The 12,377-nt window shown below is 51.5% G+C and overlaps 1 protein-coding gene across 2 annotated transcripts in view; it reads right to left on the bottom strand.

Annotated features, from left to right (window-relative positions):
• The window catches only part of stau2 (staufen double-stranded RNA binding protein 2), a 307,502-nt gene that overhangs the window by 12,872 nt on the left and 282,253 nt on the right, over positions 1–12,377 (bottom strand). For both annotated transcript variants that reach the window (XM_042298686.1, XM_042298685.1), the window contains one exon: positions 3,565–3,630. In XM_042298686.1, coding sequence (XP_042154620.1) covers positions 3,565–3,630 — 66 coding nt within the window. The remainder of the gene's footprint in view (positions 1–3,564; positions 3,631–12,377) is intronic.

The following is a 12,377-nucleotide window of genomic DNA, read 5'->3' as shown; positions in this document are numbered from 1 at the left end:
AGGATGGTGTAATAGGGTGTCCAAATGGTAGAGGATGGTGTAATAGGGTGTCCACATGGTAGAGGATGGTGTAATGGGGTGTCCACATGGTAGAGGATGGTGTAATGGGGTGTCCACATGGTAGAGGATGGTGTAATAGGGTGTCCACATGGTAGAGGATGGTGTAATGGGGTGTCCACATGGTAGAGGATGGTGTAATGGGGTGTCCACATGGTAGAGGATGGTGTAATGGGGTGTCCACATGGTAGAGGATGGTGTAATAGGGTGTCCAGAGGATGGTGTAATAGGGTGTCCAGAGGATGGTGTAATAGGGTGTCCACATGGTAGAGGATGGTGTAATGGGGTGTCCACATGGTAGAGGATGGTGTAATAGTGTGTCCACATGGTAGAGGATGGTGTAATAGGGTGTCCAGAGGATGGTGTAATGGGGTGTCCACATGGTAGAGGATGGTGTAATGGTATAAGTAGAAAATGTAATTTAATGTCTTTACTATAAAATATTTATATAATGACATTGCACGCACATGGACGCCCACATAGGAAGTCCCGTAAAAAAGAAAACCGTGCCCGCTATGAAAATCAAACGCCTGATTCCTTCTGGCGCCGTTCCTGGAGGGCGACACGGAAGGTTCCGTGGAAGGAACCATGTGCTTCCCACAGTGGAGTGGTTGTGTGTGTGACTGCTTGGCCCATGACCAGACTCTGGTGTAGTGGTGACAGACAGATAACCATCATGCAAAGCGTTAGGCAGCCAGCGGCGGGGCATGGGGAGGAGCGGTGCGGGGGAGGGGCATGGGGAGGAAAGGTGGGTTCTATGTAAATGCAGAGCGGAGTGGACACGCACCCACCCACCCACACCCACACACACACACACACACACACACACACACACAGCCTGTGACATTTAAAGGACAAATCTCCATTCTGTTAGATTGAATCGACAAATTCATATTATTATCTCTCTCTCTCTCTCTCTCTCTCTCTCTCTCTCTCTCAATGTGTCTTTCTCTCTCTCTCTGTGTCTTTCTCTGTCTCTCTCTCTCTCTGTCTCTCTCTTTCTCTCTCTCAATGTGTCTTTCTCTCTCTCTCTCTGTCTCTCTCTGTCTCTCTCTCTCTCTGTCTCTCTCTTTCTCTCTCTCTCTGTGTCTTTCTCTCTGTCTCTCTCTCTCTCTCTCTCTCTCTCTCTGTCACGTTCTCTCTCTCTCCCTGTATCTCTCTCTCTATGTCTTTCTCTCTCTCTCTCTCCCTGTATCTCTCTCTCTCTCCCTGTATCTCTCTCTCTCTCCCTGTATCTCTCTCTCTATGTCTTTCTCTCTCTCTTTCTCCCTGTATCTCTCTCTCTCTCCCTGTATCTCTCTCTCTATGTCTTTCTCTCTCTCTCTCTCCCTGTATCTCTCTCTCTCTCCCTGTATCTCTCTCTCTCTCCCTGTATCTCTCTCTCTGTGTCTTTCTCTCTCTGTCTTTCTCTCTCTCTCTTTATTCATATATTTCTCTCACTCTCGGTCCTTCTCTCTCTCCATTTCTCCCTGTCTCACTCTCTCTCTTTCTTCATATATCTCTCTCACTCTCTCTCCATTTCTCCCTGTCTCACTCTCTCTCTTTCTTCATATATCTCTCTCACTCTCTCTCCATTTCTCCCTGTCTCTCTCTCTCTCTTTCTTCATATATCTCTCTCACTCTCTCCATTTCTCCCTCTCTCTCTCTCTCTTCATATATCTCTCTCACTCTCTCCATTTCTCCCTCTCTCTCTCTCTCTTCATATATCTCTCTCACTCTCTCCATTTCTCCCTCTCTCTCTCTCTCTTCATATATCTCTCTCTCTCTCTCCATTTCTCCCTCTCTCTCTCTCCCTGCTGTAATCGACACACACTAATAAAACACTATAAACACCAAACCAGGTGTAACGGCATTCCTCCTCTTCGTCTGAGGAGGAGTAAGGATCGGACCAAAGCGCAGCTTGGTAAGTGTTCATGATGATTTTAATTAAAGAAAGCACTGAACACGGAATCAAAAACAATAAACGATGACGTGAATTTACAAAACGAAACAGTTCCGTGTGGCCCAAACAGACACGGAAACAAACACCCACAAACCAAAAGAGAAACCCAGGCTACCTAAGTATGATTCTCAATCAGGGACAACTAACGACACCTGCCTCAGATTGAGAACCATACCGAACACAAAAACCAACATAGAAAAACCAACATAGACTGCCCACCCCAACTCACGCCCTGACCATACTAAAACAAAGAATAAAATAACAGAACTATGGTCAGAATGTGACACCAGGGGTGAATTTGAAAAGGCTAACCAATAAATATGAGTAGCCGTGGTCTGGTCTGACACGGGCCTTACATCTCGTCAGCTCAGTGACCTTATGTCGTGACTTCAGACAGTAATATTAAATATTACCGGAGATACATGGGCTGTCCCAATGGCACCCTCTTCCCATAGTGCACTACTTCTGATCATGGTCTTATGAGCCCTGGTCAAAATGAGTGCACTGCATAGCGGGAATAGGGAGCGATTTGGTACCGATCAATGGCATGGTATGTAACCTTAGTTTCTAATCTAATCTAACACTCCTCTTTAACAACGCCTATAATATAGGTATAACACCTATAACATAGGTGAGACGTACTGTAATATAGGTACAACAACGTATATAGGTACAACAACGTACTGTTCTGCTAGTATGAACAGGAGACGTCCTACAGCTGAGCAGACTGAGGTCCACATGGTGTCCTCTTCTCTACATTGGTCCATTTCTCCGCGTGGCGGCAGGGTAGCCTAGTGGTTAGAGCGTTGAACTAGTAACCGAAATGTTGCATGTTCAAACCCCCGAGATGACAAGCTACAAATCTGTCGTTCTGCCCCTGAACAAGGCAGTTAACCCACTGTTCCTAGGCCGTCATTGAAAATAAGAATTTGTTCTTAACTGACTTGCCTAGTAAAATAAAAATTATAAACCAGAGCCTAAAGAAATAATGGCATCCTAATCTCTACAAGATAATTCATCCACCTGACAGGTGTGGCATATCAAGAAGTAGATTAAACAGCATGGTCATTACACAGGTGCACCTTGTGCTGGGGACAATAAAAGGCCACTCTAAAATGTGCAGTTTTGTCACACAACACAATGCCACAGATGTCTCAGAGGGAGCATCCAATTGGCATGATGACTGCAGGAAGGTCCACCAGGGCTGTTGCCAGATAATTGAATGTTCATTTCTCAACCATAAACCGCCTCCAACATCGTTTTATAGAATATGGCAGTACGTCCAACCAGCCGCTTCACAACCGCAGACCAAGGGTATGGTGTCATGTGGACGAGCGGTTTGCTAATGTCGTTGTGACCCATGGAGTGCCCCATGGTGGTGGTGGGGTTAATGGTATGGGCAGGCATAAGCTACGGACAACGAACACAATTGCATTTTATCGATGGCAATTTGAATGCACAAATATACTGTGGCGAGATCCCGAGGCCCATTGTGAGGCCCCTCTTTTTTAAGGTATCGGTGACCACTAGTGTCTATGTGGCATTATAGATGCTCCGTGTTTTACCTTGATAGGGCAGTCCACCGTGTCCAGTCCCTGTTCCGACAGCTGTTTCAAGGCACTTAGAGCAGCCTGCAGAGGGAGAGAAGAACAGATGACCTAGTGAGATAGGCAGGGAGAGAGACAGGCAGGGAGAGAGACAGGCAGGGAGAGAGACAGGCAGGGAGAGAGACAGGCAGGGAGAGAGACAGGGAGGGAGAGAGACAGAGAGGGAGAGAGACAGGCAGGGAGAGAGACAGGCAGGGAGAGAGATATGCAGGGAGAGAGACAGGCAGGGAGAGAGACAGGCAGGGAGAGAGACAGGCAGGGAGAGAGACAGGCAGGGAGAGAGACAGGGAGGGAGAGAGACAGAGAGGGAGAGAGACAGGCAGGGAGAGAGACAGGCAGGGAGAGAGACAGGCAGGAGAGAGACAGAGAGGGAGAGAGACAGGCAGGGAGAGAGACAGGGAGGGAGAGAGACAGGGAGGGAGAGAGACAGGCAGGGAGAGAGATAGGCAGGGAGAGAGACAGGGAGGGAGAGAGACAGGCAGGGAGAGAGATAGGCAGGGAGAGAGACAGGGAGGGAGAGAGACAGGCAGGGAGAGAGACAGGCAGGGAGAGAGACAGGCAGGGAGAGAGACAGAGAGGGAGAGAGACAGGGAGGGAGAGAGACAGGCAGGGAGAGAGATAGGCAGGGAGAGAGACAGGGAGGGAGAGAGACAGGGAGGGAGAGAGACAGGCAGGGAGAGAGATAGGCAGGGAGAGAGACAGGGAGGGAGAGAGACAGGCAGGGAGAGAGATAGGGAGGGAGAGAGACAGGGAGGGAGAGAGACAGGCAGGGAGAGAGACAGGCAGGGAGAGAGACAGAGAGGGAGAGAGACAGGGAGGGAGAGAGACAGGCAGGGAGAGAGATAGGCAGGGAGAGAGACAGGGAGGGAGAGAGACAGGGAGGGAGAGAGACAGGCAGGGAGAGAGATAGGCAGGGAGAGAGACAGGGAGGGAGAGAGACAGGCAGGGAGAGAGATAGGGAGGGAGAGAGACAGGGAGGGAGAGAGACAGGGAGGGAGAGAGACAGGGAGGGACTGAATGTCACCCTTCAGCTGCTTTTCAAATAACACTTAGTCTGAGAAACCCAATGGCAACAGGACACTAACCCTTCTCCCTTCTAACACTAACACTTAGTCTGAGAAACCCAATGGCAACAGGACACTAACCCTTCTCCCTTCTAACACTAACACTTAGTCTGAGAAACCCAATGGCAACAGGACACTAACCCTTCTCCCTTCTAACACTAACACTTAGTCTGAGAAACCCAATGGCAACAGGACACTAACCCTTCTCCCTTCTAACACTAACACTTAGTCTGAGAAACCCAATGGCAACAGGACACCCCCCACACACACACACACGTTTCCATAGCATTTCCATTGTTTGGGTCAAGTTCCATTTACCAAATCTATTGACAGAAATACACTACATGACATCATGATCCACCAATGTCAGCCATCTGGACACAACTAAAATAAAAAATAAAAACACATTTAGTGTCGCAATAAATAACCTGATTTATTTTCCCATCGATGGAATGCTATCTGGGGGTACTTAACCAACGCTCATTCTATTACCATGAATCCAGAATCCCTTTTAAAATCACAAACACACAGAATGAGATAAGAGCCGTGCAGAGCTGTCTGTAATGAACTATTCTGACCATCAGCAGTCTGAAATTAACTATTCTGACCATCAGCAGTCTGAAATTAACTATTCTGGCCATCAGCTGTCTGTAATGAACTATTCTGGCCATCAGCTGTCTGTAATGAACTATTCTGGCCATCAGCTGTCTGTAATGAACTATTCTGGCCATCAGCTGTCTGTAATGAACTATTCTGGCCATCAGCTGTCTGTAATGAACTATTCTGGCCATCAGCTGTCTGTAATGAACTATTCTGGCCATCAGCTGTCTGTAATGAACTATTCTGGCCATCAGCTGTCTGTAATGAACTATTCTGGCCATCAGCTGTCTGTAATGAACTATTCTGGCCATCAGCTGTCTGTAATGAACTATTCTGGCCATCAGCTGTCTGTAATGAACTATTCTGGCCATCAGCTGTCTGTAATGAACTATTCTGGCCATCAGCTGTCTGTAATGAACTATTCTGGCCATCAGCTGTCTGTAATGAACTATTCTGGCCATCAGCTGTCTGTAATGAACTATTCTGGCCATCAGCTGTCTGTAATGAACTATTCTGGCCATCAGCTGTCTGTAATGAACTATTCTGGCCATCAGCTGTCTGTAATGAACTATTCTGGCCATCAGCTGTCTTGGACACAACCAGACATTCTCTGTCTGGACAGTGGACATCTGATCTGACACCTGAAACAACCAGACATTCTCTGTCTGGACAGTGGACATCTGATCTGACACCTGAAACAACCAGACATTCTCTGTCTGGACAGTGGACATCTGATCTGACACCTGAAACAACCAGACATTCTCTAGACACCTGATACATCAATGTAGGACTAAGTGGGCCAAACTGGACTCGACTGAGCTGAGTTTAACCAGGCCAAACGGGACCGATCTGATCCTACCAGGCTGCTGATCCCTGACAGACTCTTGAGATGAGGTCCAGATGTACCCCCCACCTTCTATCTCCTCCCTCTCTCTGTCTCCTAAGAGGAGGAGGGAGGGAGAGAGAGGGAGATTAAATAAATCTGCTGAGATGACAGTACCAGGTCCCACTGGGCAGCCCCCACATCACCACCCCTACCATACCCCCAAAAACCCCCACACCCCAACCCTAGACCTAACCCCCGCCCCAAAACCACCCCTAAACCCCCAAATTCCTACCCCCATACCTACACTACCGTCGTCGCAGAGAAAGGTGGTTGGGAAAGAGAGAGAGAGAGAAAAATGAGTGAGGGAATCCCCAAAAACACAGACAGACTGTATATATTAGAGTGAAAAGTGAGATCTGAAGAACTCTCTCTCCCACCTCTCTCTTGTCTCTTTCTCTTTCTCTCTCTCTCTCTCTCTGTAATCCCTACCTGTTTCCAACTGTAATTCCAACTAGGGTACCCTAGTGGTTAGAGCGTTGGACTAGTAACCGGAAGGTTGCAAGTTCAACCCCCCGAGCTGACAAGGTACAAATCTGTCGTTCTGCCCCTGAACAAGGCAGTTAAACCCACTGTTCCTAGGCCGTCATTGAAAATAAGAAATTGTTCTTAACTGACTTGCCTGGTTAAAATAAATAAAATAAAGGTTTAAAATAAAAAAAAATAAAAAAAATCCCTACCAGCTAATCCTTTCCAGCTGTAATCCCAACAAACTGTCATCTCAAAATGTCCCATTGTCCCTGTTCCCAAGAACTCCAAAGCAACCTGCCTAAATGACTATGGCCAGCACATCAGTATTATGAAGTGCTTTGAAAGGCTGGTAAAGACACACATCAACACCATCATCCCAGACACCCTGTACCCACTCCAATTCACATACCGCCCCCAACTGATCCACAGATGATACCATCTCTATTGCACCTCACACTGCCCTTTCCCACCTGGACAAGAGGGGAAATAACTATGTGAGAATGATGTTTATAGATATCAGCGTTCAACACCATAGTCCCCTCCAAGCTGGGGAACCTGGGACTGAACCTCTTCTTCTGTAACTGGATCCTGGACCCCCCCCCCCCAGGTGTTGAGGGTAGGCAACAACATGTCTGCCACGTTGATCCTCAACACGGGGGCCCCTCAGGGGTGTGTGTTTAGTCCCCTCCTGTACTCCCTGTTCACCCATTACCACGTGGACACACACGACTCCCAACGGCATCAGGTTTGTTGACGAAATGACGATGGTAGGCCTGATCACCGATGGCGATGAGACAGCCTACAGGGAGGAGGTCAGAGACCTGGCAGAGGCTCTCCCTCAACGTCAGCAAGACAAAGGAGCTGATGGTGGACTACAGGAAACGGAGGGCCGAGCCACGCCCCCCGTTCACATCGACAGGGCTGGAGTGGAACGGGTTGAGAGCTTCAAGTTCCTCCCTGTCCACATTACTAAAGAATTAGCATGGTTCACACACACCAACACAGTCGTGAAGAGGGTACGACAGCGCCTCTTCCCCCTCAGGAGGCTGAAAAGATTTGGCATGGGGCCCTCGGATCCTCAAAAGGTTCTACAGCTGCACCATCGAGAGCATCTTGACTGGCTGCATCACCGCTTGGTATGGCAAATGCACCACCCGCGACCGCATAGCACTACAGAGGGTGGTGCGGACAGGCCAGTACATCAGGAGAGGTTTGTCCCTAAGTAAACAGCCTGAACCCATCTGCTACATCTACATCTCTCTAGTGGGTCCTGGACAAACAACCATATATTAGGAGGATGGCGGCTATGGTGATATACGAATGATATACGATATACAGAACCCATCCCTGACACACACACACACACACACACACCTACGCACACGCACACACACACACACACACACACACAGTGTGTGTGCGCCATGTGCCTTTGGGTGCATGCGTAGGCCTGTGTGTGTGTGCGTAGGTGTGTGTGTGTGTGCGTGTGTGTGTGTGTGTGCGTAGGTGTGTGTGTGTGTGTAGGTGTGTGTGTGCGTGTGTGTGTGTACGTGTGTGTGTGTGCGTAGGTGTGTGTGTGCGTAGGTGTGTGTGTGTGCGTAGGTGTGTGTGCGTGTGTGTGTGCGTAGGTGTGTGTGTGTGTGTGCGTAGGTGTGTGTGTGTGCGTGTGTGTGTGTGCGTAGGTGTGTGTGTGTGTGTGTGTGTGTGTGTGTGTGTGTGCGTAGGTGTGTGCGTGCGTGTGTGTGCGCAGGTGTGTGTGTGTGTGTGTCGGCTGGACTGGCGCATCAACACCAGAGGAGTGTGTTTAGTCTGAAAAGACAGACAGCGATGTGGAAGTGCTCCATCTTTGTCAGAGAGAGAGAGAGAGAAGCTAAAATACAAAGAGAAGGAGAGAGGGAAGGAAGGAGAGAGGGAGGGAAGGAGAGAGGGAGGGAAGGAAGGAGAGAGAGAGGAGGGAAGGAAGGAAGGAGAGAGGAAGGGAAGGAGAGAGGGAAGGGAAGGAGAGAGGGAGGGAAGGAAGGAGAGAGGGAGGGAAGGAGAGAGGGAGGGAATGAAGGAGAGGAGGGAAGGAAGGAAGGAGAGAGGGAGGGAAGGAGCGAGGGAGGGAAGGAAGGAGAGAGGAGGGAAGGAAGGAAGGAGAGAGGAAGGGAAGGAGAGGGGAAGGGAAGGAGAGAGGGAGGGAAGTAGAGAGGGAGGGAAGGAGAGAGGGAGGGAAAGAAGGAGAGAGGAAGGGAAGGAGAGAGGGATGGAAGGAAGGAGAGAGGGATGGAAGGAAGGAGAGAGGGGAGGGAGGGAAGGAGAGAGGGAGGGAAGGAGAGAGGAGGGAAGGAAGGAAGGAGAGAGGAAGGGAAGGAGAGGGGAAGGGAAGGAGAGAGGGAGGGAAGTAGAGAGGGAGGGAAGGAGAGAGGGAGGGAAAGAAGGAGAGAGGAAGGGAAGGAGAGAGGGATGGAAGGAAGGAGAGAGGGATGGAAGGAAGGAGAGAGGGAGGGAGGGAAGGAGAGAGGGAGGGAAGGAGAGAGGGATGGAAGGAGAGAGGGGGGAAGGAAGGAGAGAGGGAGGGAAGGAGAGAGGGATGAAGGAGAGAGGGAGGGAAGGAGAGAGGAGAGAGGGATGAAGGAGAGAGGGATGGAAGGAGAGAGGGAAGGAAGGAGAGAGGGAGGGAAGGAAGGAAGGAGAGAAGGAGGGATGGAAGGAGAGAGGGAAGGAAGGAGAGAGGGAGGGAAGGAGAGAGGGAGGGAAGGAAGGAGAGAAGGAGGGATGGAAGGAGAGAGGGAGGGAGGAAAGGAAGGAGAGAGGGAGGGAAGGAAGGAGAGAAGAAGGGAAGGAGAGAAGGAGAGAGGGAGGGAAGGAGACAAGGAGGGATGGAAGGAGAGAGGGAGGGAAGGAGAGAGGGAGGGATGGAAGGAGAGAGGGAGGGAAGGAGAGAGGGGGATGGAAGGAGAGAGGGAGGGAAGGAAGGAGAGAGGGAGGGAAGGAGAGAGGGAGGGAAGGAGAGAGGGGGAAGGAGAGAAGAAGGGAAGGAGAGAAGAAGGGAAGGAGAGAGGGAAGGGAAGGAGAGAGGGAGGGAAGGAAGGAAGGAGAGAGGGAGGGAAGGAGAGAGGGAGGGAATGAAGGAGAGGAGGGAAGGAAGGAAGGAGAGAGGGAGGGAAGGAGCGAGGGAGGGAAGGAAGGAGAGAGGAGGGAAGGAAGGAAGGAGAGAGGGAGGGAAGGAGAGAGGGATGAAGGAGAGAGGGAGGGAAGGAGAGAGGAGAGAGGGATGAAGGAGAGAGGGATGGAAGGAGAGAGGGAAGGAAGGAGAGAGGGAGGGAAGGAAGGAAGGAGAGAAGGAGGGATGGAAGGAGAGAGGGAAGGAAGGAGAGAGGGAGGGAAGGAGAGAGGGAGGGAAGGAAGGAGAGAAGGAGGGATGGAAGGAGAGAGGGAGGGAGGAAAGGAAGGAGAGAGGGAGGGAAGGAAGGAGAGAAGAAGGGAAGGAGAGAAGGAGAGAGGGAGGGAAGGAGACAAGGAGGGATGGAAGGAGAGAGGGAGGGAAGGAGAGAGGGAGGGATGGAAGGAGAGAGGGAGGGAAGGAGAGAGGGGGATGGAAGGAGAGAGGGAGGGAAGGAAGGAGAGAGGGAGGGAAGGAGAGAGGGAGGGAAGGAGAGAGGGGGGGGAAGGAGAGAAGAAGGGAAGGAGAGAAGAAGGGAAGGAGAGAGGGAAGGGAAGGGAAGGAGAGAGGGAGGGAAGGAAGGAAGGAGAGAGGGAGGGAAGGAGAGAGGGAGGGAATGAAGGAGAGGAGGGAAGGAAGGAAGGAGAGAGGGAGGGAAGGAGCGAGGGAGGGAAGGAAGGAGAGAGGAGGGGAAGGAAGGAAGGAGAGAGGAAGGGAAGGAGAGGGGAAGGGAAGGAGAGAGGGAGGGAAGTAGAGAGGGAGGGAAGGAGAGAGGGAGGGAAAGAAGGAGAGAGGAAGGGAAGGAGAGAGGGATGGAAGGAAGGAGAGAGGGAGGGAGGGAAGGAGAGAGGGAGGGAAGGAGAGAGGGATGGAAGGAGAGAGGGAGGGAAGGAAGGAGAGAGGGAGGGAAGGAGAGAGGGATGAAGGAGAGAGGGAGGGAAGGAGAGAGGAGAGAGGGATGAAGGAGAGAGGGTTGGAAGGAGAGAGGGAAGGAAGGAGAGAGGGAGGGAAGGAAGGAAGGAGAGAAGGAGGGATGGAAGGAGAGAGGGAAGGAAGGAGAGAGGGAGGGAAGGAGAGAGGGAGGGAAGGAAGGAGAGAAGGAGGGATGGAAGGAGAGAGGGAGGGAGGAAAGGAAGGAGAGAGGGAGGGAAGGAAGGAGAGAAGAAGGGAAGGAGAGAAGGAGAGAGGGAGGGAAGGAGACAAGGAGGGATGGAAGGAGAGAGGGAGGGAAGGAGAGAGGGAGGGATGGAAGGAGAGAGGGAGGGAAGGAGAGAGGGGGATGGAAGGAGAGAGGGAGGGAAGGAAGGAGAGAGGGAGGGAAGGAGAGAGGGAGGGAAGGAGAGAGGGGGAAGGAGAGAAGAAGGGAAGGAGAGAAGAAGGGAAGGAGAGAAGAAGGGAAGGAGAGAGGGATGGAAGGAGAGGGGGGAAGGAGAGAGGGAGGGAAGGAGAGAGGGGGGAAGGAGAGAAGAAGGGAAGGAGAGAAGAAGGGAAGGAGAGAAGAAGGGAAGGAGAGAGGGATGGAAGGAGAGAGGGAGGGAAGGAGAGAGGGAGGGAAGGAGAGAGGGATGGAAGGAGAGAGGGGGAGAAGGAGAGAGGGAGGGAAGGAGAGAGGGGGGGCCACAGGCCATCACACACCCTCCACCGTCTCTGAAGATCTCTTCCTGAGGACCCATCACCCCCCCCTCTCTCTAATCTTCTCCTTCTCTCTTCCCCCTCTTTAGATAACAAACCAGCTTTCACCACCAGCCGGGCCCATCGGCCCTCTTCTCATCTCCTCCACAGACATATTTCAGCCACATCAGGGATACTTCACACGTTGGTTCATTCATTCATTCATTCATTCATTCATTCATTCATCTGCTCGCTGCTCAGTTCAAAGCTTGGGCAGACCAGACTAGGCAAACAGCAGAGGAATGTGTCATGGTCCAGGGATCCACCATCAGCCGTGGCTGACAGACAGGCAGACAGACAGGCAGACAGACAGGCAGGCAGACAGACAGGCAGGCAGACAGGCAGACAGACAGACAGGCTGACAGGCAGACAAGCAGACAAGCAGACAGACAGACAGGCTGACAGACAGGCAGGCAGACAGGCAGACAAGCAGACAGGCAGACAAGCAGACAGGCAGACAAGCAGACAGACAGACAGGCTGACAGACAGGCATACCGACAGGCAGACAGGCAGGCAGACAGACAAGCAGACAGACAGACAGGCAGGCAGACAGACAGGCAGGCAGACAGGCAGACAGACAGGCTGACAGGCAGACAAGCAGACAAGCAGACAGACAGACAGGCAGGCAGACAGACAAGCAGACAGACAGACAGACAGGCAGACAGGCAGGCAGACAAGCAGACAGACAGGCTGACAGACAGGCAGACAAGCAGACAGACAGGCAGACAGACAGGCAGACAGACAGGCAGACAGACCGATAGACAGACAGGCAGACATACAGGCAGACAGACAAGCAGACAGACAGACAGGCAGGCAGACAGACAAGCAGACAGACAGACAGACAGGCAGACAGGCAGGCAGACAAGCAGACAGACAGGCAGACAGACAGGCAGACAGACAGGCAGACAGACCGATAGACAGACAGGCAGACATACAG

This window comes from Oncorhynchus tshawytscha, linkage group LG16 (assembly GCF_018296145.1).
Source record: "Oncorhynchus tshawytscha isolate Ot180627B linkage group LG16, Otsh_v2.0, whole genome shotgun sequence".
Lineage (NCBI taxonomy): Eukaryota > Metazoa > Chordata > Actinopteri > Salmoniformes > Salmonidae > Oncorhynchus > Oncorhynchus tshawytscha.
Note: the sequence above shows the minus strand (reverse complement) of the source record. Positions and strands in the feature narration are given on the sequence as shown.